General features: G+C 41.7%; 2 protein-coding genes across 3 annotated transcripts; one reads left to right on the top strand and one right to left on the bottom strand.

Annotated features, from left to right (window-relative positions):
* Positions 1-941: 941 nt before the first annotated feature.
* On the bottom strand, positions 942-25306 carry LOC116617936. Its single transcript, XM_048734589.1, has 19 exons — positions 25162-25306; positions 24989-25034; positions 17572-17628; positions 16792-16908; positions 16329-16534; positions 15441-16154; positions 14409-15119; positions 13374-14087; positions 12351-13061; positions 11316-12029; positions 10293-11003; positions 9268-9981; positions 8243-8956; positions 7218-7931; positions 6193-6906; positions 5168-5881; positions 2525-4847; positions 1956-2193; positions 942-1765 (listed from the first exon to the last, which is right to left on the bottom strand). Exons 1-19 carry the CDS (start codon positions 25255-25257, stop codon positions 1081-1083), a joined length of 11613 nt encoding a protein of 3870 aa, XP_048590546.1. The 5' UTR covers positions 25258-25306; the 3' UTR covers positions 942-1080.
* Positions 18286-23383, top strand: LOC5511789 (60S acidic ribosomal protein P1). 2 transcript variants are annotated; one of them, XM_032381153.2, is made up of 3 exons: positions 18286-18512; positions 19158-19476; positions 21331-23383. In XM_032381153.2, exons 1-2 carry the CDS (start codon positions 18441-18443, stop codon positions 19452-19454), a joined length of 369 nt encoding a protein of 122 aa, XP_032237044.1. In that variant the 5' UTR covers positions 18286-18440; the 3' UTR covers positions 19455-19476; positions 21331-23383. The 2 variants fall into 2 exon arrangements, with proteins under 2 accessions (XP_032237044.1, XP_001632160.1); XM_001632110.3 differs by having other exon boundaries at positions 18289-18512; positions 19158-19404; positions 23318-23383.
* Positions 25307-27303: the final 1997 nt, after the last annotated feature.

The raw sequence follows: 27303 nt of genomic DNA, 5'->3' as shown, positions 1-27303 counted from the left end.
CAAATAGCCTGCTGGCTATCCTCCTGCGCAATGCTTTCATGTTGATGTGGAGCCAAGTAAAGGGCGACTCCTTATTGATGATGTGATCTTTCCAACAAATGTTGAGTATTTAAGTTGGAAAAACAAAACTGAGGGTACCAGTGCCTAGAACAATTTCAAATTCATCTCGTGACCTTTTTTCAGCTCTATATTCTTCTAAGTCTAGTGCATACATCCCTTGCTTTAAAACAGCCTATTCTTGAGGTCATTTACTCAAATAAAGCTAAAAACTACTACATATAACGGCTATATGACGAAGTGGAAAGGCTGTAGAACCTCTGGTTGTGCCAGAAGTGTCAGATACATTGTGAAACAAGTTTGTCATTAACTTTTCATTCATTTTGCACTCTTTATCGCTTTTGCACCTGTTATCGTCATTTGTACAAAAAACGGCCCCTCCAAGTACGAAAATCCGATTGGACCCAGTCCTTTGCGGGAGCGTCTCCTCTGTCACTCTCCGAGTTATATCAGTCACTCTGAATTATCAACTTCTGGATGGCAGTTAATGCGGACAAGACAAAGAGGATGATTATACGCGGCAAGCCAAAACAGCGCATGCTTGTCGAGAAAGAATAAAGTCCTAATTAATGGCAGGGAAATCGAAGAAGTCTCGAAATTGGCCACGAAATTGTTAGGGATACTCCTTGCCATTAACCTGACCTGGAATGATGAACATGTTGACGTCAGTAAAAAGATTAGAAAGCTGCTAGGGCTCTAGTGGACGAAACAATCTTTCTCTCACCAGCAGCCCGACTAACATTCTACAATGCCGTAATCCAATTTGTGATGGACTACGGGGTTTTCCAAACAGGAAAATTTTTTTATCAACAATGCATTGCAGGATCAAAATATGGGTTCTCTGTCTCAACAATTATGTTTATGTTGGAAAAGAAACCATTAGCTTTAGAAAAGATGAAATTTTAATATAATACTTTATAGATATGTACAAATTCTTAACAATGATCAGCATTCTCCTCAATAATGCGTAAATCAAAGAAAGAAAGTTCAATAAAACATCCTTTACGCCTACATGTCTTGGGCTCAGTTATTAAGTGCCACCTGCACGCCTGCTAACTCGTAGCTCATCTCCCAATCAGCAAGCAGGCGAGCATTTAATGGGTCACTTGAGCCGTTGCAGCTTACGAAGCGCTTAAGGTATTTAGCAACGCTATTGATGTCCTTGAATTCAAGTAGCACCGATCTCCCATCTGCAATTAGAAAGCCTTGATTGTCCCGACTGTGCGAGTCAAATAAGATCCAACTGGATGGAGTTCTGAAGAGAGCTATGGTATATAGGAGGTACCTCAAGATATACATATTGTATTCCGGTAGAGATCCTATATTAGTTTCTATACTGGGGAAAGGGTCTTCCTTGTTCACGCCCTCGTTTGTGATGTTCCCAGCAAGTACATCGCTCTTCTTGATCGTAAACTGTCTTCCCCACACTCGAACGTCTGTCTTTAGCTCGTCAATGTGTAGGTATGCGGTCTTCGGGAGGTTCATCGCTCTCTGAGCCTCACGGTGCTTTGCATCTCCGGCGATAATGACGTCGTCAATATCATCTGACGTCCAGCGTAATGGATGCTTCCCAGTCGCTCTGATGATAGCGCACATGGCGATTGAGCAGCACTGTGCTCCGGGACAGGAGAGGGCTTCGTTGCTTTGATGCATTTGGCCTTTGGCGATAAGACGCGAGCTCTGCATCCGGTGCTCACTTGTCTGGATGCTGTAAAATCAGAATGCACATTTTTGAGATTCATACATACTTACCGAACGAACCAGCATTTCTGTATTTCTCTGTATCTTTTCATCTTATCATGATAGTCTTTCCTTCTCTTCCTCCTCTTTCTATTATATATTGTATACATTTATCTTTATATTAAATATACTATTTCTCCTTAACTAATATCTCTTACCCATCTCTTGCTCTTGCTCCGTGTTCATGTTGAGCCTGGTCTCGATAGGTCTTTTTTTGGTGTGACCCTCTACGATTGTTGCCGCCCGCGATACTTCCCGCGTGTGCTGCGGTCGAGTACGTAGTCCTCTTGGCGGGCTGGTACGAGTCTGATGCCCTCGTGTTCCCACGAACGGCATTGCCTTTAGAAAGGTTGGCATTGCTGGAGTTGGTCTTTTTCCTCCCCTCTCTAGTGAGACCTTTAAAGTTGAACGAGTTTGAAAAGTGACCATTACCGTATATTGTCAAAATTGTTTTAGGGTGGTAAGGAGGGGGAGATACGTCTCCTGTTCTTCACCCCTGATACGGCGTTGTATTTGGGTCAATATTTCATTCCAATATAAAGGGCTTATAATATTAACAGCGATTGTGCTGAAGAAAAAAGAAGAAAAAGAAGCAAAAAGCAAACTTTCTCCAGGATCTATGAATCGCCTGCATCTCAATAATATATAAGGTTCTAACCGTATATAAGGTTTGATCCTTTACCTTATACAGGCTTCAGAAGCCTAAATATATAAAAATATAACTTACCCGTACTCATAGGTGTGTCGTGCCCACCAACATCTTTGGTGGTAGGTCGTGCGGTTCCGTTATGGGTGCTGATGACAAGGACATCGTCACGTGACTGTACACCAGGCCCGTCACGTGACGATGCCACAGGCCCCTCCCGTGTCTGCTTTGCATCTTTTTGTTTACCTTTCACAGGTTTGGGTGGTTCGTTGCCCTCTAGCTTTGTTTTTATCATGGTCTTTTCTTGCTTTTCTTGGTCGACCTTTGGCTCATCAAGTTTCTTTGTTTTACAACTAATGCCCACGTTCTTTCTATTTTGCCTGTGACTTTCGATTGCCGACGTCTCCTTTGCCTCAACTTTTCTTCCTGTCCGAACAACGATTTGCGTCCCAAAGACTGATAAAGGCTCAGCAGCCTTTTTGCCTTTATTCTTTTTCTGTTTTGATTTGGGACTGATCTTATTGTGTCCATCGCTCATTTCTCCTACTGGTTTCTTGACAAGTGACGGCGTATGTGCATTCGTCTGCTGTCCGCAAGCCTTTTCAGGATCTTCTGAGTCTGCCTTTCGATGGTCAATAGCAATTAGGTCGTCATTGCCGGTTTTCATATCTTTAGTATAAAGCCTAGAACTTTCACCTTTTACCGAAAGACCCGCCTTCCCTGCCTGTTTTTGATCATTCGTTGCTGACGAAGCTTTAGCCTCTTTTTTCGCACTTGGTCGCTTAGACTTTCGTCTTTTACCCTGTCTTCGGCAAGGGTTAGGAGCTGACTCTTTTCCTGTATCTTGATCTTTTTCAGACATGTCTTTTCCATCTTTGGTGTCTTTTAATGACTCCTGAATAACATCAGGGCTTATTGCCAATGCAGCACTAACGTCTCCCGTTATCTCTTTCTCCATTTCCGACGCATCTCTCTCGACAGCTGGCAACTCCTTTGCCTTTTTCTCATGAAAAGGAGAAATGAATTCTTTAGGATCTGCTGATTCTTTACCTTCGTCATGAGGAGGAGGAGTGTATTGCCCTTCATCCAGCTGTTTCGCTGGGGTGGTTTTGTCTTCATACAACAATTCGTCTCCAAGCTCTTTATGTGTAGGATCCTTGGTCTTTTCTTTCAGGCAAAGGGGAAGGAACTGACCAGCATCCAGCTGTTTCGCTGGGGTGGTTTTGTCTTCATACAACAATTCGTCTCCAAGCTCTTCATGTGTAGGATCCTTGGTCTTTTCTTTCAGGCAAAGGGGAAGGAACTGACCAGCATCCAGCTGTTTCGCTGGGGTGGTTTTGTCTTCATACAACAATTCGTCTCCAAGCTCTTCATGTGTAGGATCCTTGGTCTTTTCTTTCAGGCAAAGGGGAAGAAACTGACCAGCATCCAGCTGTTTCGCTGGGGTGGTTTTGTCTTCATACAACAATTCGTCTCCAAGCTCTTCATGTGTAGGATCCTTGGTCTTTTCTTTCAGGCAAAGGGGAAGGAACTGACCAGCATCCAGCTGTTTCGCTGGGGTGGTTTTGTCTTCATACAACAGTTCGTCTCCAAGCTCTTCATGTGTAGGATCCTTGGTCTTTTCTTTCAGGCAAAGGGGAAGGAACTGACCAGCATCCAGCTGTTGCACTGGGGTGGTTTCTTCTTGAACAAACAATTCCTTCCCAGTAGTGGAACACACTACCTGGAGCTGCTGCACTGATCCGGTTAAAAATCCTCTATTGTGGTCATTTCTGATGTTTTCAATCTCCTCTTTAAGATGCATTAATGCTACATTCTCGTAATTAGCGGTATAACAGGCTTTGCTAAAGTCTTCTGACTTGTTTACCTGTTCAGTTGCTTGATGACGGGAAAAAGAAGTAAAGATCGTTGGTTGAGCGATTAAATATCTATCTGGTAGAATGTGAGATCTGAAGTTTTGTTCTTGCTTAACGATTTTACATGGAAGGCAAGCTTCGTTATCTGTGGCTGTCAAGGTACAAAACGAATTTTGTAATGACGTTGTTATGGCGTCAAGTTGTTGTGGGTAGTTTGTTGGTTGGTTTCTACTATTTGGACTACTGATCTCAAAGGCGGACAGCTTCGGATCTTCTTCTGTGGAAGCTTTGATAACGAGAGCTGATTGGGCAGTGCTGAAAATCTGATTCCAAGGACAAAAGGGCAGGTATGTTACCACAATCTTTATGAGACGAGTATCACAATTTTGCTGTGCCGTGGAGCTGTGGATACTTTCCACTTTGGTGAAGATATCTAAAGGCCACAAAGCTTTGACCTCGTCCCTGAACGCGAGCTGCATCTGTCGAAGAGCCGCCTTCTCCCACTTTGGAGAGCTAGCACGCAGGGCAACCTTGGCAAAGTGTCCTGACTGGAAATGATAAGGCCAGACAACAAATCAATTTGCGCACTCCATCATCTTTCTACTTTTCTAATAGTCGAAGTTCACAACATAACTTTTTGTGAAGATAGTCAAATATTTGGGTACGCAAATAATATTTTCATAAACATGGCTATAATAATATATTACTCGCAGAGTATACAAGAAAGGTGGGGTCTATATTTTCTGAGAAGGCTTTCTAACTTGGTGGAAACAATGATGACGTTCAATTTTGTTGCTTCAACGACATATATATCGTAGGGTGGAGGTTTTTATCAGTCACAACCATAGTTCTCGTGTGTTTATTTTACCTTTTCATACTGCATTACGCTTGACTGATGCTGTGCAGCTTCCTTCTCTCCTGAAGTCAATACGAGATCTGCAGAATTGTGAGTGGAGGTCTGCTCCTCAACTTGAATCTGCTCTTCTCGGGTCATCAGATTGACCTCCAGCTTAACCGGTGAATCCCGTTCCTTCTTTACTTTTTTCATTGGAGGCGGTAGTGCTGGTCCAATAAAATTAGTCTTGGTCAGAGTCGGAAGGGGCTCGGCGTGTACGTACACTGGTTTAAGGAGCGTAGCACAATGCTTTTCAACTAACAGCCGCATAGAGCTTGGACGCCCTTGAAGGGCCGCAGACTCGGCAAGCAGTCCCAGCTTCGAGCTGGTATCCGGGATCCCAAATAGGGCGACTGCGTCAAACCTTGGTAGTTGACCTGCTTGCATTTGGCTGATGTCGTGTCCTGGTGCCAACAACGGCTTAGCGACCGTAGTTGATTTAGCAGTGATGGTTATCTTCTTTAGTGGGCTGGAGGGTAGGTAGGAGACCTCAATCTGCATGAGACGAGTATCACAATTTTGCTGAGGGATGCTGACGATGGTCTCAATACTTTCCACTTTGCTGAAGATATCTGAAGGCATTATGTCTGTCACATCATCCTTAAATGCCAGCTGCATCTGTTGAAGAGCCGCCTTCTCCCACTTTGGAAGGCTAGCACGCAGGGCAACCTTGGCGAAGTGTCCTGTCTGGAAATTATAAGGCCAGACAACAAATCAATTTGCGCACTCCATCATCTTTCTACCTTTCTAATAGCCAAAGGTCACCACAGAACTTACTGTGAAGATAGTCATATAGTTGGGTACTCAAATTATATTTTCATAAACATGGCAATAATCATATATTACTCGCAGAGTTTACAGAGTTTATATTTTATGAGAAGGCTTCCTAACTTGGTTGAAACAAAAATGACGAACAATTGTAATGTTTCAACGATACATACATTTCAGGGTGGAGGTTTTTATCAATCACAACCATAGTTCTCGTGTGTTTATTTTACCTTTTCATACTGCATTACGCTTGACTGATGCTGTGTAGCTTTCTTCTCTCCTGAAGTCAATAAGAGATCTGCAGAATTGTGAGTGGAGTTCTTCTCCTCAACTTGAATCTGCTCTTCTCGGGTCATCAGATTGACCTCCAACTTAACCGGTGAAGCCTGTTCCTTCTTCATTTTTTCTATTGGAGGAGGTAGTGCGGGTCCAATAAAATTAGTCTTGGTCAGAGTCGGAAGGGACTCGGCGTGTACGTACACTGGTTTAAGGAGCTTAGCACAATGCTTTTCAACTAACAGCCGCATAGAGCTCGGACGCCCTTGAAGGGCCGCAGACTCAGCAAGGAGTCCCAGCTTCGAGCTGGTATCCGGGATCCCAAATAGGGCGACTGCGTCAAACCTTGGTAGTTGACCTGCTTGCATTTGGCTGATGTCGTGTCCTGGTGCCAACAACGGCTTAGCGACCGTAGTTGATTTAGCAGTGATGGTTATCTTCTTTAGTGGGCTGGAGGGTAGGTAGGAGACCTCAATCTGCATGAGACGAGTATCACAATTTTGCTGAGGGATGCTGACGATGGTCTCAATACTTTCCACTTTGCTGAAGATATCTGAAGGCATTATGTCTGTCACATCATCCCTAAATGCCAGCTGCATCTGTCGAAGTGCCGCCCTCTCCCACTTTGGAAGGCTAGCACGCAGGGCAATCTCGGCGAAGTGTCCTGTCTGGAAATTATAAGGCCAGACAACAAATCAATTTGCGCACTCCATCATCTTTCTACCTTTCTAATAGCCAAAGGTCACCACAGAACTTACTGTGAAGATAGTCATATAGTTGGGTACGCAAATTCTATTTTTATAAACATGGCAATAATCATATATTACTCGCAGAGTTTACAGAGTTCATATTTTCTGAGAAGGCTTCCTAACTTGGTTGAAACAAAAATGACGAACAATTGTAATGTTTCAACGATACATACATTTCAGGGTGGAGGTTTTTATCAATCACAACCATAGTTCTCGTGTGTTTATTTTACCTTTTCATACTGCATTACGCTTGACTGATGCTGTGCAGCTTCCTTATCTCCTGAAGTCAATAAGAGATCTGCAGAATTGTGAGTGGAGTTCTTCTCCTCAACTTGAATCTGCTCTTCTCGGGTCATCTGATTGACCTCCAACTTAACCGGTGAAGCCTGTTCCTTCTTCACTTTTTCTATTGGAGGAGGTAGTGCGGGTCCAATAAAATTAGTCTTGGTCAGAGTCGGAAGGGACTCGTCGTGTACATACACTGGTTTAAGGAGCTTAGCACAATGCTTTTCAACTAACAGCCGCATAGAGCTCGGACGCCCTTGAAGGGCCGCAGACTCAGCAAGGAGTCCCAGCTTCGAGCTGGTATCCGGGATCCCAAATAGGGCGACTGCGTCAAACCTTGGTAGTTGACCTGCTTGCATTTGGCTGATGTCGTGTCCTGGTGCCAACAACGGCTTAGCGACCGTAGTTGATTTAGCAGTGATGGTTATCTTCTTTAGTGGGCTGGAGGGTAGGTAGGAGACCTCAATCTGCATGAGACGAGTATCACAATTTTGCTGAGGGATGCTGACGATGGTCTCAATACTTTCCACTTTGCTGAAGATATCTGAAGGCATTATGTCTGTCACATCATCCCTAAATGCCAGCTGCATCTGTCGAAGTGCCGCCCTCTCCCACTTTGGAAGGCTAGCACGCAGGGCAATCTCGGCGAAGTGTCCTGTCTGGAAATTATAAGGCCAGACAACAAATCAATTTGCGCACTCCATCATCTTTCTACCTTTCTAAAAGCCGAAGTTCACAACAGAACTCACTGTGAAGATAGTCATATAGTTGGGTACGCAAATTCTATTTTTATAAACATGGCAATAATCATATATTACTCGCAGAGTTTACAGAGTTCATATTTTCTGAGAAGGCTTCCTAACTTGGTTGAAACAAAAATGACGAACAATTGTAATGTTTCAACGATACATACATTTCAGGGTGGAGGTTTTTATCAATCACAACCATAGTTCTCGTGTGTTTATTTTACCTTTTCATACTGCATTACGCTTGACTGATGCTGTGCAGCTTCCTTATCTCCTGAAGTCAATAAGAGATCTGCAGAATTGTGAGTGGAGTTCTTCTCCTCAACTTGAATCTGCTCTTCTCGGGTCATCTGATTGACCTCCAACTTAACCGGTGAAGCCTGTTCCTTCTTCACTTTTTCTATTGGAGGAGGTAGTGCGGGTCCAATAAAATTAGTCTTGGTCAGAGTCGGAAGGGACTCGTCGTGTACATACACTGGTTTAAGGAGCTTAGCACAATGCTTTTCAACTAACAGCCGCATAGAGCTCGGACGCCCTTGAAGGGCCGCAGACTCAGCAAGGAGTCCCAGCTTCGAGCTGGTATCCGGGAACCCAAATAGGGCGACTGCGTCAAACCTTGGTAGTTGACCTGCTTGCATTTGGCTGATGTCGTGTCCTGGTGCCAACAACGGCTTAGCGACCGTAGTTGATTTAGCAGTGATGGTTATCTTCTTTAGTGGGCTGGAGGGTAGGTAGGAGACCTCAATCTGCATGAGACGAGTATCACAATTTTGCTGAGGGATGCTGACGATGGTCTCAATACTTTCCACTTTGCTGAAGATATCTGAAGGCATTATGTCTGTCACATCATCCCTAAATGCCAGCTGCATCTGTCGAAGTGCCGCCCTCTCCCACTTTGGAAGGCTAGCACGCAGGGCAATCTCGGCGAAGTGTCCTGTCTGGAAATTATAAGGCCAGACAACAAATCAATTTGCGCACTCCATCATCTTTCTACCTTTCTAAAAGCCGAAGTTCACAACAGAACTCACTGTGAAGATAGTCATATAGTTGGGTACGCAAATTCTATTTTTATAAACATGGCAATAATCATATATTACTCGCAGAGTTTACAGAGTTCATATTTTTTGAGAAGGCTTCCTAACTTGGTTGAAACAATAATGACGAACAATTGTAATGTTTCAACGATACATACATTTCAGGGTGGAGGTTTTTATCAATCACAACCATAGTTCTCGTGTGTTTATTTTACCTTTTCATACTGCATTACGCTTGACTGATGCTGTGCAGCTTCCTTATCTCCTGAAGTCAATAAGAGATCTGCAGAATTGTGAGTGGAGTTCTTCTCCTCAACTTGAATCTGCTCTTCTCGGGTCATCAGATTGACCTCCAACTTAACCGGTGAAGCCTGTTCCTTCTTCATTTTTTCTATTGGAGGAGGTAGTGCGGGTCCAATAAAATTAGTCTTGGTCAGAGTCGGAGGGGACTCGGCGTGTACGTACACTGGTTTAAGGAGCTTAGCACAATGCTTTTCAACTAACAGCCGCATAGAGCTCGGACGCCCTTGAAGGGCCGCAGACTCAGCAAGGAGTCCCAGCTTCGAGCTGGTATCCGGGATCCCAAATAGGGCGACTGCGTCAAACCTTGGTAGTTGACCTGCTTGCATTTGGCTGATGTCGTGTCCTGGTGCCAACAACGGCTTAGCGACCGTAGTTGATTTAGCAGTGATGGTTATCTTCTTTAGTGGGCTGGAGGGTAGGTAGGAGACCTCAATCTGCATGAGACGAGTATCACAATTTTGCTGAGGGATGCTGACGATGGTCTCAATACTTTCCACTTTGCTGAAGATATCTGAAGGCATTATGTCTGTCACATCATCCCTAAATGCCAGCTGCATCTGTCGAAGTGCCGCCCTCTCCCACTTTGGAAGGCTAGCACGCAGGGCAATCTCGGCGAAGTGTCCTGTCTGGAAATTATAAGGCCAGACAACAAATCAATTTGCGCACTCCATCATCTTTCTACCTTTCTAATAGCCGAAGTTCACAACAGAACTTACTGTGAAGATAGTCATATAGTTGGGTACGCAAATTCTATTTTTATAAACATGGCAATAATCATGTATTACTCGCAGAGTTTACAGAGTTCATATTTTCTGAGAAGGCTTCCTAACTTGGTTGAAACAATAATGACGAACAATTGTAATGTTTCAACGATACATATATTTCAGGGTGAAAGTTTTTATCAATCACAACCATAGTTCTCGTGTGTTTATTTAACCTTTTCATACCGCATTACACTTGGCTGATGCTGTGCAGCTTTCTTCTCTCCTGAAGTCAATAAGAGATCTGCAGAATTGTGAGTGGAGTTCTTCTCCTCAACTTGAATCTGCTCTTCTCGGGTCATCAGATTGACCTCCAGCTTAACCGGTGAAGCCTGTTCCTTCTTCACTTTTTTTATTGGAGGCGGTAGTGCTGGTCCAATAAAATTAGTCTTGGTCAGAGTCGGAAGGGGCTCGGCGTGTACGTACACTGGTTTAAGGAGCGTAGCACAATGCTTTTCAACTAACAGCCGCATAGAGCTCGGACGCCCTTGAAGGGCCGCAGACTCAGCAAGGAGTCCCAGCTTCGAGCTGGTATCCCGGATCCCAAATAGGGCGAATGCGCCAAACCTTAGTTGACCTGCTCGCATTTGGCTGATGTTGTGTCCTGGTGCTAACAACGGCTTTGCGACCGTAGATGATTTAGCACTGATGGTTATCTTCTTTAGTGGGCTGGAGGGTAGGTAGGAGACCTCGATCTGCATGAGACGAGTATCACAATTTTGTTGAGGAATGCTGACGATGGTCTCAATACTTTTCACTTTGGTGAAGATATCTGAAGGCATTATGTCTGTCACATCATCCCTAAATGCCAGCTGCATCTGTCGAAGAGCCGTCCTCTCCCACTTTGGAAGGCTAGCACGCAGGGCAACCTTGGCGAAGTGTCCTGTCTGGAAATTATAAGGCCAGACAACAAATCAATTTGCGCACTCCATCATCTTTCTACCTTTCTAATAGCCAAAGTTCACCACAGAACTCACTGTGAAGATAGTCATATAGTTGGGTACACAAATTCTATTTTCATAAACATGGCAATAATCATATATTACTCGCAGAGTTTACAGAGTTTATATTTTATGAGAAGGCTTCCTAACTTGGTTGAAACAAAAATGACGAACAATTGTAATGTTTCAACGATACATACATTTCAGGGTGGAGGTTTTTATCAATCACAAATATAGTTTCTCGTGTGTTTATTTTACCTTTTCATACTGCATTACGCTTGGCAGATGCTGTGCAGCTTTCTTCTCTCCTGAAGTCAATAAGAGATCTGCAGAATTGTGAGTGGAGTTCTTCTCCTCAACTTGAATCTGCTCTTCTCGGGTCATCAGATTGACCTCCAGCTTAACCAGTGAAGCCTGTTCCTTCTTCACTTTTTCTATTGGAGGCGGTAGTGCTGGTCCAATAAAATTAGTCTTGGTCAGAGTCGGAAGGGACTCGGCGTGTACGTACACTGGTTTAAGGAGCTTAGCACAATGCTTTTCAACTAACAGCCGCATAGAGCTCGGACGCCCTTGAAGGGCCGCAGACTCAGCAAGGAGTCCCAGCTTCGAGCTGGTATCCGGGATCCCAAATAGGGCGACTGCGTCAAACCTTGGTAGTTGACCTGCTTGCATTTGGCTGATGTCGTGTCCTGGTGCCAACAACGGCTTAGCGACCGTAGATGATTTAGCAGTGATTGTTATCTTCTTTAGTGGGCTGGAGGGTAGGTAGGAGACCTCAATCTGCATGAGACGAGTATCACAATTTTGCTGAGGGATGCTGACGATGGTCTCAATACTTTCCACTTTGCTGAAGATATCTGAAGGCATTATGTCTGCCACATCATCCCTAAATGCCAGCTGCATCTGTTGAAGAACCGCCTTCTCCCACTTAGGAAGGCTAGCACGCAGGGCAATTTTGGCGAAGTGTCCTGTCTGGAAATTTTAAGGCCAGACAACAAATCAATTTGCGCAATCCATCATCTTTCTACTTTTCTAATAGTCTAAGCTCACAACAGAAATTACTATGAAGATAATCAAATAATTGGGTACGCCAATACTATTTTCATAAACATGGCAATAATCATATATTACTCGCAGAGTATACAAGAAAGGTGGGATCTATATTTTCTGAGAAGGCTTTCTAACTTGGTTGAAACAATCATGACGTACAATTTTGTTGTTTCAACGACATATATAATGTGGGGTGGAGGTTTTTATCAATCACAAATATAGTTTCTCGTGTGTTCCTTTTACCTTTTCATACTGCATTACGCTTGGCTGATGCTGTGCAGCTTCCTTCTCTCCTGAAGTCAATACGAGATCTGCAGAATTGTGAGTGGAGTTCTTCTCCTCAACATGAACCTGCTCTTCTCGGGTCATCAGATTGACCTCCAGCCTAACCGGTGAAGCCCGTTCCTTCTTCACTTTTTCTATTGGAGGCGGTAGTGCTGGTCCAATAAAATTAGTCTTGGTCAGAGTCGGAAGGGGCTCGGCGTGTACGTACACTGGTTTAAGGAGCGTAGCACAATGCTTTTCAACTAACAGCCGCATAGAGCTCGGACGCCCTTGAAGGGCCGCAGACTCAGCAAGGAGTCCCAGCTTAGAGCTGGTATCCCGGATCCCAAATAGGGCGAATGCGTCAAACCTTAGTTGACCTGCTCGCATTTGGCTGATGTTGTGTCCTGGTGCTAACAACGGCTTTGCGACCGTAGATGATTTAGCACTGATGGTTATCTTCTTTAGTGGGCTGGAGGGTAGGTAGGAGACCTCGATCTGCATGAGACGAGTATCACAATTTTGTTGAGGAATGCTGACGATGGTCTCAATACTTTGCACTTTGCTGAAGATATCTGAAGGCATTATGTCTGTCACATCATTCCTAAATGCCAGCTGCATCTGTCGAAGAGCCGTCCTCTCCCACTTTGGAAGGCTAGCACGCAGGGCAACCTTGGCGAAGTGTCCTGTCTGGAAATTATAAGGCCAGACAACAAATCAATTTGCGCACTCCATCATCTTTCTACCTTTCTAATAGCCAAAGTTCACCACAGAACTCACTGTGAAGATAGTCATATAGTTGGGTACACAAATTCTATTTTCATAAACATGGCAATAATCATATATTACTCGCAGAGTTTACAGAGTTTATATTTTATGAGAAGGCTTCCTAACTTGGTTGAAACAAAAATGACGAACAATTGTAATGTTTCAACGATACATACATTTCAGGGTGGAGGTTTTTATCAATCACAAATATAGTTTCTCGTGTGTTTATTTTACCTTTTCATACTGCATTACGCTTGGCTGATGCTGTGCAGCTTTCTTCTCTCCTGAAGTCAATAAGAGATCTGCAGAATTGTGAGTGGAGTTCTTCTCCTCAACTTGAATCTGCTCTTCTCGGGTCATCAGATTGACCTCCAGCTTAACCAGTGAAGCCTGTTCCTTCTTCACTTTTTCTATTGGAGGCGGTAGTGCTGGTCCAATAAAATTAGTCTTGGTCAGAGTCGGAAGGGACTCGGCGTGTACGTACACTGGTTTAAGGAGCTTAGCACAATGCTTTTCAACTAACAGCCGCATAGAGCTCGGACGCCCTTGAAGGGCCGCAGACTCAGCAAGGAGTCCCAGCTTCGAGCTGGTATCCGGGATCCCAAATAGGGCGACTGCGTCAAACCTTGGTAGTTGACCTGCTTGCATTTGGCTGATGTCGTGTCCTGGTGCCAACAACGGCTTAGCGACCGTAGATGATTTAGCAGTGATTGTTATCTTCTTTAGTGGGCTGGAGGGTAGGTAGGAGACCTCAATCTGCATGAGACGAGTATCACAATTTTGCTGAGGGATGCTGACGATGGTCTCAATACTTTCCACTTTGCTGAAGATATCTGAAGGCATTATGTCTGCCACATCATCCCTAAATGCCAGCTGCATCTGTTGAAGAACCGCCTTCTCCCACTTAGGAAGGCTAGCACGCAGGGCAATTTTGGCGAAGTGTCCTGTCTGGAAATTTTAAGGCCAGACAACAAATCAATTTGCGCAATCCATCATCTATCTACTTTTCTAATAGTCTAAGCTCACAACAGAAATTACTATGAAGATAATCAAATAATTGGGTACGCCAATACTATTTTCATAAACATGGCAATAATCATATATTACTCGCAGAGTATACAAGAAAGGTGGGATCTATATTTTCTGAGAAGGCTTTCTAACTTGGTGGAAACAATCATGACGTTCAATTTTGTTGTTTCAACGACATATATAATGTGGAGTTGAGGTTTTTATCAATCACAAATATAGTTTCTCGTGTGTTCCTTTTACCTTTTCATACTGCATTACGCTTGGCTGATGCTGTGCAGCTTCCTTCTCTCCTGAAGTCAATACGAGATCTGCAGAATTGTGAGTGGAGGTCTTCTCCTCAACATGAACCTGCTCTTCTCGGGTCATCAGATTGACCTCCAACTTAACCGGTGAAGCCCGTTCCTTCTTCACTTTTTCTATTGGAGGCGGTAGTGCTGGTCCAATAAAATTAGTCTTGGTTAGAGTCGGAAGGGACTCGGCGTGTACGTACACTGGTTTAAGGAGCTTAGCACAATGCCTCTCAACTAACAGCCGCATAGAGCTCGGACGCCCTTGAAGGGCCGCAGACTCAGCAAGGAGTCCCAGCTTCGAGCTGGTATCCCGGATCCCAAATAGGGCGAATGCGTCAAACCTTAGTTGACCTGCTTGCATTTGGCTGATGTCGTGTCCTGGGGCCAACAACGGCTTTGCGACCGTAGATGATTTAGCACTGATGGTTATCTTCTTTAGTGGGCTGGAGGGTAGGTAGGAGACCTCGATCTGCATGAGACGAGTATTACAATTTTGCTGAGGGATGCTGACGATGGTCTCAATACTTTCCACTTTGGTGAAGATATCTGAAGGCATTATGTCTGTCACATCATCCCTAAATGCCAGCTGCATCTGTCGAAGAGCCGTCCTCTCCCATTTTGGAAGGCTAGCACGCAGGGCAATCTTGGCGAAGTGTCCTGACTGGAAATGATAAGGCCAGACAACAAATCAATTGGCGCACTCCATCATCTTTCTACCTTTCTAATAGCCGAAGTTCACAACAGAACTTACTGTGAAGATAGTCAAATAGTTGGGTACGCAAATTCTATTTTCATAAACATGGCAATAATCATATATTACTCGAAAAGTATACAAGAAAGGTGGGATCTATATTTTCTGAGAAGGCTTCCTTACTTGGTTGAAACAATCATGACGTACAATTTTGTTGTTTCAACGACATATATAATGTGGGGTGGAGGTTTTTATCAATCACAAATATAGTTTCTCGTGTGTTCCTTTTACCTTTTCATACTGCATTACGCTTGGCTGATGCTGTGCAGCTTCCTTCTCTCCTGAAGTCAATAAGAGATCTGCAGAATTGTGAGTGAAGTTCTTCTCCTCAACTTGAATCTGCTCTTCTCGGGTCATCAGATTGACCTCCAGCTTAACCGGTGAATCCCGTTCCTTCTTCACTTTTTTCATTGGAGGCGGTAGTGCTGGTCCAATAAAATTAGTCTTGGTCAGAGTCGGAAGGGGCTCGGCGTGTACGTACACTGGTTTAAGGAGCGTAGCACAATGCTTTTCAACTAACAGCCGCATAGAGCTTGGACGCCCTTGAAGGGCCGCAGACTCGGCAAGCAGTCCCAGCTTCGAGCTGGTATCCGGGATCCCAAATAGGGCGACTGCGTCAAACCTTGGTAGTTGACCTGCTTGCATTTGGCTGATGTCGTGTCCTGGTGCCAACAACGGCTTAGCGACCGTAGATGATTTAGCAGTGATGGTTATCTTCTTTAGTGGGCTGGAGGGTAGGTAGGAGACCTCAATCTGCATGAGACGAGTATCACAATTTTGCTGAGGAATGCTGACGATGGTCTCAATACTTTCCACTTTGGTGAAGATATCTGAAGGCATTATGTCTGTCACATCATCCCTAAATGCCAGCTGCATCTGTCGAAGAGCCGCCTTCTCCCACTTTGGAAGGCTAGCACGCTTGGCGATGTTGTTAAAGCGTCCTGTCTGGAAATTAAAAGCACGGAAAACAAATCAATTTCTCATCTTTCTACCTTTCTAGCAGTTTAAATTCAGAAGACCCTCCTAAAGTTCATTTTTATGAATGGGCAATGGATCTTTTTGGGAATGCGACACAACAAAATCATTCTTTTCATCTGTTATTTCGTCTGTTATTCCTACCTGACGCGTAAGGGATTTTGTTTTCATCGTTCGCTGGCTGTGGAGGTTCACCATGAAGTTGATTGTGATGTAAATCATCACTGCGAGGGCTGCGGCCGAGACGATGTAGAACGTGACCCATTGTGGAAAGGCAGCCTTCGGAGGATCGTACAAGACGAGCGCTGTAACCGGTGCTTGTGGGGCTGGACCCGATGGAACAAATCGAACTGAAAAGGGAAAAAAACACCAGTTGTGTGTAGCAGGCTATTTATCATTTCTGCTATTCTTTTCTGCTATACTTTTAAACACTAGAATTTATGAACATCCGGAGAGAACATAACCTTTTCAGCCTTAAAATACTTCAACAATAAAACGGGCTAGCCTTAACTGGAAAGTTCCTGATGAGCTTAATGCAGGTCTGTTTGTGGAGGCTCCTCTGTCGATGACCTATTATTAGTGCTAGACGTGTGACGTGTTCACTTACTTGGCACCACCCGTGTGTTTGTGCTGAACATCGATGGGGGGATCCTTGGGTACAGTGCGGGATATCCACGTCCTCGGTACGGCGGACGAAAGCGCTCCCAGAAATGGGGTCCAGTTTCTTTAAAAATTAATAATGTTTAGAATTCTTACCATGGTTCGATATTTATTTACTAAAATACCAAAGGCGCTTTTACCATATTTAACAGTCTATTTTGTAATCCTCCATATGTAAATTATATTTGTTTTGAATCACTGTTTAGTTCACTACGTTTCAGAAAAGCTGTCTTCATCAGGCATATTATTTACACTGCATGGGGATTCAAAAAAGTTATTTGCTTTTTCTCCAGTCCCGTACGCAGGATTTTTCTAGGGATTGTGCGAAATCGAAAAAGTGTACCTAACTTTTCCGGTCAGGGGGGGGGGGGTATGATTTTTTTATGCCATTGCAGTATTTTCACGGGACGTTATTATTATTATTATCATAGGAATTTTTATCTTTTCCGATAATGCTTTATTTGTCCACAAAAAGCACGTCTATTGCGAACCGGAAGTGGATCTTCCGCCGATGTGGGGGAAACCCCCGAGAACAGACCAATAAACAAGGGGGGCACACCCCTCCGACACCTTGTTTATTGGTCTGTTCTCAGGGGTTTCTAGCCTTCACCTATTACCCATGATGCAACGTGGGAATGGATTCTCGGCGAGTGCGCAACCTTGATTTGAAAGAGGTCTAACTTTCCACAGACTCGTTTAAGAGGTGTTTCGGGGACCGCAAACGTACCGTGATAAGGTATGAGAGCCCTGCAATTCGATGCATTCTCTGGCAACAAATATGCGGCTGCAAAAATAAAAACAACAACAAACAAAGAAGTCATGTCAACGAAAATTTACAAGCAAACATGGCAATCATTCTAAATTCCTTACCATACAATGTTTTTCCGATAAGTAATTTGGGGTAATAGAAAACATTTAGCTGTGGATAGAAGTAGTTCGTAATACCAAAAAGAGTGCCTAAAACAGCACCGATAATGAGCACAATCATCGCTTTTCCACTCGCAAATTTTACCGATAATTTAAAAAATTGTTCGTTTGCGATCACATTGCATGCGACACCATTTGCGCGAGCATTTTAAATAGCGCGTGCATACTTGAATCTGGTGCGTATCGTTCTATCTCCCGCCTAAAAATAAAGACAAAGAAAAGTAACAGAATTATTTGCTGGTAAGAATTTTACTAAATGGTTTATCATATTCGGTCGAAGGCCAATGTGTGCTGCATTTTTTAAAATATCAAAAAAGTCTTCAAAAATATTCTTTCCACTAATGAAAACAATTTCATTAAATCCTCCAATGAAGTGTCTTTGAATTATCTTTATCCGTTTATTGACGACAAGTTTTATCAGATCGCCGAAAACAAGTGTTCCCATGATATTATATAATTTTGCGAAAGTCCGCTGGGTTATTTTCAGGCTCAGTGATGAATCCCACAATGCTGTTCGCGCCGATTTCTTCGTTCTTTCGCCACAACGTGAAATCAGGTGTAGTGTTCTCGTAGAGCTAAGGCCTTGAAATCCAGCTGAATCCTCGCTTTCAAGGCGACCTACATCCAGTTTTTACAAACATCCTTAAAGTAAAATAACCAGTGAATACAATGGCATCTACATCTGAGCTTGCTTGCGTCTACAGCGCTCTTATTTTACACGACGACGATGTCGCTATAACCGTAAGTGAATGGTCGCCATTTTGCTTCTCTTGTACAATATTATAAATTATAACTCTCCTCAATAGCGAACAATCAATCAAAACAGTGAAATATTACGGTGATTCTTCTTTCAAAAGAGGATTTGTCGCGGCCTATCATTTAACTTTGGTCTATACTTCACTGTTACGGATTTTATTTGACTTTATTTCACACGTGAGTAAAATCGAGAATCTCTGTGTAATTGTTTAAAAGTTGTTTTCTTGGCTGTGATGATCACTTACACCTCTGACATATGAATCAAATATGATTCCTTTATAGCGATCTGAGCCTTGTATAATAGTATTCAGCTCCGTTATTTTATTTTGTGAGAAGAAAGGTTTATATACATTTGATTTTCTTTAAAGCGGACAATACCTAAACCAAAACTTTTGAAAGTCAAGGTTCTAGGTTAACTAGAGCTCAAAAGCTTTAAAAATTCAAAACATGTCCTTTTACATAAGCTTCAACAATCTTTCGGTTCAACCATTTAACGTGAACATTAGAAAGATGTTTAAGGCATTATACCATAATGGGAAAAGTCAATAGTAGATTGGAAATTTGAATCCTCTGAAAAGGGAGCTGTTTTTTGTAGGTTAAAATCTAAAATTTGGTTTATGTCCTTTCAAGGCTGACAAGATTGAGACCCTCGTCAAGGCAGCTAAGATCAATGTTGAGCCATTCTGGCCCGGCCTTTTTGCCAAAGCGTTGCAGGGCCACAACATTGCAGACCTGATCCTTAGCGCAGGTGCCCCAGGCGCTGGAGGTGCTGTCGCTGCCGCCCCTGCGGCTGGTGGTGAGGCCAAGGCTGAGGAGAAGAAGGAGGAGGCCAAGAAGGAGGAGTCGGAAGAGGAATCTGACGACGACATGGGCTTTGGTAAGAGTGATTCTAAAAGTGGTGTGATGAGCCACATATCGTATTATTAGCACATCAGCATATCTAATGCTTGTATCCTTATTAATGTTTTTTCAATTGAAAATGTTCATTCAAATGAATGTTTCAGAATTCCTGATTTATTGTATATTTTGATATTATCATTCTTACTTTAATTTTTCTTTATTTGAAAATTTTTTTATTAAAATGTTTTTATTATTTCTTGCATTTAAATAACGTGAATTTATTTTAAAATGGCATGATATTTTCCCCTTAACTCTCCCCTTTTACAGGGTTTATATACACTAGAAGGCTATTTAAAAAAGAAATTTGTGTTTTTAATGCAATCAAAGGGATTGGTCTGATTGAATAATTGATATTAGAAGCTGTTTAGAAAATGTAACTCCATGCAATTATTTAACATTTAATTCTGCCATGAGGATCTAGTCGGTTTATTTAGGCAATTTCAAGAAGTACAGCCTGTTCAAAGAATTAAAAGTATTATTTTCAATCCATTTCCATACAATCAATGAGAAACATTTAAGCCACAATATTGTATTAATCTGTCAAATGTCATTTAAAGTCGACCAGTTCAAGCATGTCCCCTTCATCCTGTTATGAGTTTATTATCCAACATTTTATTTGATTATTTGTAGAGAAGTATCCATTCTTGAAACAAATATTCAAATTTTCGCGTGAACTCGCTTCTCTTTCCATTCATCTTGTGCTGCATAACAAATAGGCCAAAATTTAACCAATTCGCTCCTGGGATAATAGTGCACGCAATTCGCCCTCTCCCTGGGAGTTTTCACAAGTTTTGCAAATTCCCTCAAGCAGAAAGCAAAACACGTATGCGCAGTAAATTGCGAGACAATATTACATAAAAGCAAATAGTGCATCCTATTAGGGAAAAGACGAGGAATCTGATGGTGTACAAATTAATCTGTAAACAACTAGGAAAATTTAAAAACTAGACTATTTTATCAAGTTTATTCAAATTTGTTCAAATGAACACGAAGAAACAAAACACAACTTCTTTTGACAAAATTTTTCTTTTATAAATACACAAATCAGTACAATATTTTAAATATATGTACTCACAGTATCCCTGAATACATTCCATGAGTTTATTCCACAGATAAGTTTTCTAGACTTCGTAAAAATAATACGTTTTATCAACCAGAGTTTTACAGTTTCAAAGTGTGTGAACACAGCGATGTTTGACCTTTCTAAACTGGTTTTATGTTTAGAGAACAAAATCTTAGTGCTTTCCGTGGATTTCCTAAACTCTTAATCAGTTCACAACATCTTCAATGTGCAATCAACTGAAAGTATTGTTTAATTGTTGATTTTCCTTAATTTTTATTTACCAAGACCGGAGGAATAAAGAATTTGTTCGCACGGATTTTGTTATTCAAATCTATCGTTCTCAAAGAAGCAAAGAAACATGCAAAATATTCGAGTTAATCTATCTAAAAAAACCCTTTGTGGCATCCTTGTTACCTAGCAGATGTTATATGATCCAGTAAAGGTTATTTTTGTACCATTTTGACCTCCTGAAATGAAGTATTTTGAGATGAGGGCAACCATGTAAATTCACCCGGCCTGATTTAGCTAAAATAAATATCATTATACAGATCTTTTCACGAAAATAAGAAGCCTTTATCCATACAGCAGACTTTTAGTGGGTAGATAATTTATTCCCACCATCCTAGAGACAGTGTACTTCTGGAAACACAGCAAAATCTCCACTGTGAGACTCCAAAATTTAGATTTCGCTGTCAGAATCCCGCTCAAATTCTGATGTCTTTACGCACTGTTTCCCGTCATTTTTTAACAAAAAAATGATCCTCTCACGAGCTGTAATTATCCTCTCTAGAGCAATCATTTCAGGTTTTCTAAGTATCTTCCTTTACCAAGCCTTAAAAGCGAGAAAATAATGGAAATATTGCGATATTCAAGCGCTTTCGGGTCTCTAAGAATCCAACATGGCGTTCGAGCGAGACAAGTGATTTCACTACAAGGCATTGTTCTATTGGGTAGGAGAGCTAGAGGGCTTTTTCTCTCGTGTGTGAAAGCTGGGTGGTATAGGGAAATATGACAGTTTTTATGCTGGGCGTTTCAGGGCGGTATAGGAGCGAATGGGTTAAACCACCATTTCTTAGCCAAGCCTAGAGACAACAAAAGTTTTGTGTGAATTGATAACAGGGGTAAATGCCTCTCGATTAAAATATAAAATAAAAACAAAGTCTTATCAAAGTCATCACATACTCTGAAACCCTGGGGAATTTTTCTCTAATGTTTCACTCTTGGAAAAATAACCCCTTGGGAACAGTAAAAAGCAAACTTGGCAAAATAATAACAGCCTATGGTGAGCTGTGATTGGTCAACCTCCCAAGGTTATAGCCGTGCTTCCCAAAAAAATGCACCAAAAGTCTACATAACCGCTCTCTATTGGCTAGAGATCAAATATGGCATTTAGCATGTGAAGAGCTAATTCCTGACCTCATTTCAGCAAAAACACACGTTTAGAGTGTCTTCATTGAAGCCAGACCAGCTTTTGGTCCTAAAGGTGTTTTACAAACGACAGGATGTTTTTGCTCGACTCCCCCCAAGGTTTGAAAAGAGATAAATTTTCAATCTATGCCGAAAATGTGTGACATTTTGAAAGCGAAAGTTCAGCAGGGAACCCGATAGTTCTTGTAACTTGTCCTCTCCAGTCCATAATCCGAGACGGCCTATCTGAACTCATTAGGATATGTACTGCAGATATTTCCAACCCAAAGGACACTGACATTCTAGTCCAGGGAAAAGCGAGGATCATGCTCGGTAGCCCCGAGTCATTCGGCAGTGAAGCGACACAGCTATTACTTGGACCAGAATTTGAGCCTACAGAGAGAATGTCGTAGATCCTTGGCTTGCAAAATGTGCAAGTAAAGTCCTTATAACCATCTTGTTGTGATACATTCCTTCCAGTAAAAATCAAGGAGAGTAGTTCTCCAAGCAATGCGATCCAAATAGCTCGTGCCCTTTTTATTATCTGAGACTGTTTGCAATAATTCCTGATTGCCTTACATTCTGAGTAGAAAAGGTTAACCCATTTTTCTTGCATTACAAAGGACAGAGCTGGCGAAACGGCAAACATCTACACGTTTAAGATTTCCCACAGTGATTTGCGTCCAAAAAAGATTGATGGATGACAGCTTTTGACATGTTAATCCCCAGGGACCCAGGCGCTGTCGTCTGTCGCGACTGCTTTTTTTTTTTTTGCCAAGTTCGTTCCTTACTGTTCCCCAGGGGTTATTTTTCTCACGAGTGAAACTTGGTTCAAGAATGAAAAATTCTCATCAAAAAATCAAATAGATTTTTTTAATAATGAACTCAATCAACAGCTCTAGAGGGGCATATTCGACCTGATTTGACTGTAATAAACTCAGATAGTTATTTTATTTATTTTTGTCACTCTTTTCGAGGTGCAGAAATAACACTTAACTCACCCTTCATCATGCAAGTGTCCTTGTAATGTAGAAAGTCATGTTTTTCTCTTTATCCGGTGAAAAATGATATTTCCTTTTTTGTAACTGACATTGTCATCCTTAGAAAGTGTTCATTAATTACACCAAGGGGGGGAGGGAGGGAAGATTTTTACTCAAGACACCCTAAAACACCATCAATATCTTCCCTTCCCCTTCGGTGTATTTAATGAACACTCCCTTATACAGCTTATTTGGCTGTGATGATCTCTACACCTCTGACATATGAATCAAATATGATTCCGTTATAATGATCTGAGCCATTTTCAATACTTGGACATAATTTTACGTTTTTTTTTTATGTTATCATAGTCAACTATTTTCCTTAAATGCTGTTGTTAGAATTCTACAATGTTCTTACGATATTTTATGTGTCTTTTCAGGTCTCTTCGATTAAACATTGTAAAGCAACAAGCTTCGAAACATCAAATAAAAATGTCAAACTGGAATTCTGTGGTTGTGTAGTGTTATCATTCGATCCCTATAGGGGTAAATTCAAGTAAGAAATAATTTTCTAGAGACCTTAAGCACTGGAGTTTTTCATATTGTGTAACAGGATTTTTCCTTGCTTAGGAACTTTTTATCCCCCTCCCCACCCCCTCTCCCCTCATAACTTGAATACTCTGCCCCTAATGTATCTACCTCCATGCTTGCCGAAGCAAAATCAGCATAATATCAAAGAGTTTGTAAAAGAACTACGTGAAACCAACCTATTTACTTTATCAGAATTTGTTTTTGTAGTGCTATTTTGCAGAAAATCTAGATAATTTATTCTTATGCAATACCAGAACTGAAAACAGTTAAAAGTTTCCTTTTTTTTTTACTCCTTTTAATTCATGAAATATTTTTCACTGTTGACATGTCTAGTGTATTCTTGATTTAATTATATCGTTATTACCAGTTTGTTACACAAAGCCATAAGGAAAAAAAAAGTTGAAGGATATGCCGTGTTGGCAAACCAACAAAAATGCACCAACAGTTTCTTCGCCACTCGATCATAAAGCATTACTATCCAATCATATTTTCGAATCGTTTCCCATTATTGTTTTGGGGAAAAAACTTTTGAAAAAAGTCGAATTTCGCGTATTTGCAGAATATTCAAATAAATAAAAACTCAAACACGCCACGCATGTGACGTCAGAGCCCATAGAGCGATTCCATTGGCTCGGAGACAATGAGTATTTGTATGAGCCAATCAAATGTGCACAGTCGGCCACGCAGACAATCTTGTGCGATAAAAAAAAAACACTAAACTAGTGAAAACAATGTAGAGAAATTTTCCTGAATACAGAAAAGAGGAAAGTCAATCATTGCAAACGAAGTTGCTTCTTTAGATTGCTGGGAGATTTTTTGTTCATGCCAAGTCGGATAAAATGCAGCATAGTTTTGGAGAAAGACCTTGTTCGCTTATAAATGGACATGAAATGAAAGGAATGTAATGGCGGGCTCGCAAGCTTTAGTACTACATGGGAAAAGGGAGCATTGGATAACATTTTCCAAACGTCCGCAATTCAAGGCAAGTATGCCGATTTTTTGTCATCGCTTTTAATCCCTCTACCAGCTTTTTATTATAAACATTTTAGGCATTCGACATTTCTGTGAATGAAAAGATTAAGTAAGAGTAATGAGACACTCAACAACAACAACAAAAAAAACGCCAAAATAAAAAATAAGAATGAAAGATAAAGGAAAACCAACCACAATGAAACAAGACATCAGGGAAATACATGTAGATTGTGTCAGTATTTGCGCTCCAAACTAGTAGTTTTAATATTTCACTATTAGATAAGGACTTTGTAAAGAAACTGGTGATTGTTTCCCGAACACTAGAATCGCGCTTTTTGAAATGGTAAAAAAGAAAAACAATCTATTTCCATCGCCGTGGCTAAATCGTATTAGGCCAATATTGAAAACTGAATTAAATGATACAAGGTGGATGGAGCGCTTTTTTTAGAAAAAAAAGTTTTTTTCACAAATGAATATTGCGATACGGTCACATTGGATAGCAGAACGATAACAAAGAACTGATAGATGAAAACGTGATGATGACTTACCATCGCCGCTTGTTGCAAGATCTTTTTGCTTTACTACATCCTCACTCTAAAAGCAATTTACAAATATTTTAATCAGTTTTGCTCCAGAAACAGGGAGGAGAAATGATCCTTCACAGTCCTTATAAAATTAAAAAAAGTCGACTTGGGCGTGTTCTGCCGTTTGGCCGCCTTACCTTCGTTTTGGTGCAATAAAAATAAATGCCTCCTACTGTGGTAAGAACCGTTGTTCCTACCAGATATGGGTGATCTCTAATAATTTGAGGTATCATTTTTATAATCGATATCACATCTAACTTTGTAAAAGTCGGAAAAGAGAGTGAGTAGAGTCGGGGTAATTAGCTATTATGACGTAAAATATTACGAAAGCCTCCTCGAGCAGCGAGCAAATTTACTAGTTTTAACTTTTTAATAAATCTTTTCTTATTTCTACATTTTAAACCTAGATCCGTCATGTTTTCTTTGTTATTTTGAATAACTATGAGGAAAGATGAGTAAGGCATTGCATTCCAATGAGGTGAAAATTAGGCCGCGCGCGCTTTCAGACGATGGAATTCTCTGGCTCAGACTTGTCAATCATGTCGCAATATTAGCCAATCAGAAAAGACACGCACTATGATTGACAGGTCGGATACAATCTCTATATATTTTATGCGGTATGTGGTTTGAATGAGCAAGTAAAGACTATCCTATTATATCGCGATTATATCTGAATAGAAGAGTGATTAACATAATTATTTCTAGCGTCAGCACCAAGTGGATAAAACTAGCGACAGAGCATTCTGTCTGTCTGTGTACGATTGCCCCTACGTTATTTGAAATGATACCCCGCGAAATTGTCAAATTTATGGGCCTCCCAGCGATGGCGCCATAGTGTTTTGCAATGAAACCTCTTGTAGGTCTACCCCAACTCTCTGGCCAGAACGTCTTATTCCTAGAATCTTCTTGAATTCTTCTCGGAACATGGGATTCATAACACCGTATATGAATGGGTTGACGACGGTCGAGAGCAATGCTAGCCACGAGTACAGGAAGGAGAATGCACCCCGCACCATGTCCAGAAGGTCCGTAATAAAGATAGGTGAAAGGTGTCCAGCAGCTCAAGAAACCCACTACAGTCAAGAAGAGAGTTTCCTGGACATTCGGACCGCTGACAGAGTGCTTTGCTGCAGGCTAGCAACTCTGCCTTGGTGATTCCTTATTATCTTGAAAATCTTGTAGTAACACACCATGATAACACACACTGGGATAACAAAATTCACGTACACATAGTGTACTTGGCTTCAAGTCAGGTTCTTGAAAACAATGGAACTTTCCAGGGTTGAAAAGATGTTTCTCTCCACAAGCTATATAAAAGATAGAAGCAAGAGAGGCGAACATCCATATCCCTAAAATGATCAATCTCGTCCGCTTCAAGGTGAAGACCCGTCCTTATATGTCCGATCGCACCACTTGATAATACCTATTGATGGCAGTGATATAAGCAGCAGAGAGGCGCTTACAAGAAACGCGATGCAGAAACCGTACAGCTGACAGCTAAAGTCAGAAAACGGCCAATACCCAAGGACCACAACAGGGCTTGAGAAGACAACACAGAAAGTAAGGAGCGAGATATCCGTAACAGCCAATGCGCCGATGAACAAATAGATCATCTTGGAACGGTCTTTCTTTATGTGTACGATCCACAAGACGAGACTGTTGCCAACCAATCCTATAACATCTAGAAGAATAAACAACATGATTTCAACAACGATGCGCGCTGTTCCTCTAGATGCAAGCTGTTCGTAAAGAGATTGCAACCTCGTGTTAACAACAGAAGTCGAGTTCATTTTAAACAGTTAAAGGTTTCACTTGCTCCCTTAATCGTTTCAATCTCATATATTATTCAATGGGTGTTTTTGATGGCAAACCATTTATGCATTGGGAGCAGTCTCGACTGCTTTTTAATTAGGATGCGATGATACATGTATTGTACAAATCTTGGTACGGATAAATATAAATGCCAGCGCATTCAGTCAGAGTGCTTGTTTGCTCTGCATATTCTATGATTAATTATACATGTAGACGGTCAAGAATCATACAAATTAGCGCAATTGCGCGTGCGACAAAATTGGTCTATCCAATTGGCCTATCAGCGCACTCGAGATAAAAGGATTGACGTGTGATTCAGCCTATCCAATTGGCCTGTCATCGCACTCAGGAGAAAAGGATTGACGTGTGATTCAGTCTATCCAATTGGCCTATCATCACACTCGAGAAAAGGATTGACGTGTGATTTGGTCTATCCAATTGGCCTATCATCACATTAAAATGATTGA

The sequence above is a fragment of the Nematostella vectensis genome, chromosome 11, assembly GCF_932526225.1.
Source record: "Nematostella vectensis chromosome 11, jaNemVect1.1, whole genome shotgun sequence".
NCBI classification, from domain to species: Eukaryota; Metazoa; Cnidaria; class Anthozoa; order Actiniaria; family Edwardsiidae; genus Nematostella; species Nematostella vectensis.
Note: the sequence above shows the minus strand (reverse complement) of the source record. Positions and strands in the feature narration are given on the sequence as shown.

Coding starts and splice junctions, on each gene's coding strand:
- LOC5511789 (XM_032381153.2), top strand. CDS start 18,441: ATGGCATCTACATCTGAGCTTGCTTGCGTCTACAGCGCTCTTATTTTA. Junction 18,513..19,157: donor ACGACGATGTCGCTATAACC/GTAAGTGAATGG, acceptor TGTCCTTTCAAG/GCTGACAAGATTGAGACCCT.
- LOC116617936 (XM_048734589.1), bottom strand. CDS start 25,257: ATGATACCTCAAATTATTAGAGATCACCCATATCTGGTAGGAACAACG. Junction 25,035..25,161: donor TTTATTGCACCAAAACGAAG/GTAAGGCGGCCA, acceptor AATTGCTTTTAG/AGTGAGGATGTAGTAAAGCA. Junction 6,907..7,217: donor GCGTAATGCAGTATGAAAAG/GTAAAATAAACA, acceptor TATAATTTCCAG/ACAGGACACTTCGCCGAGAT.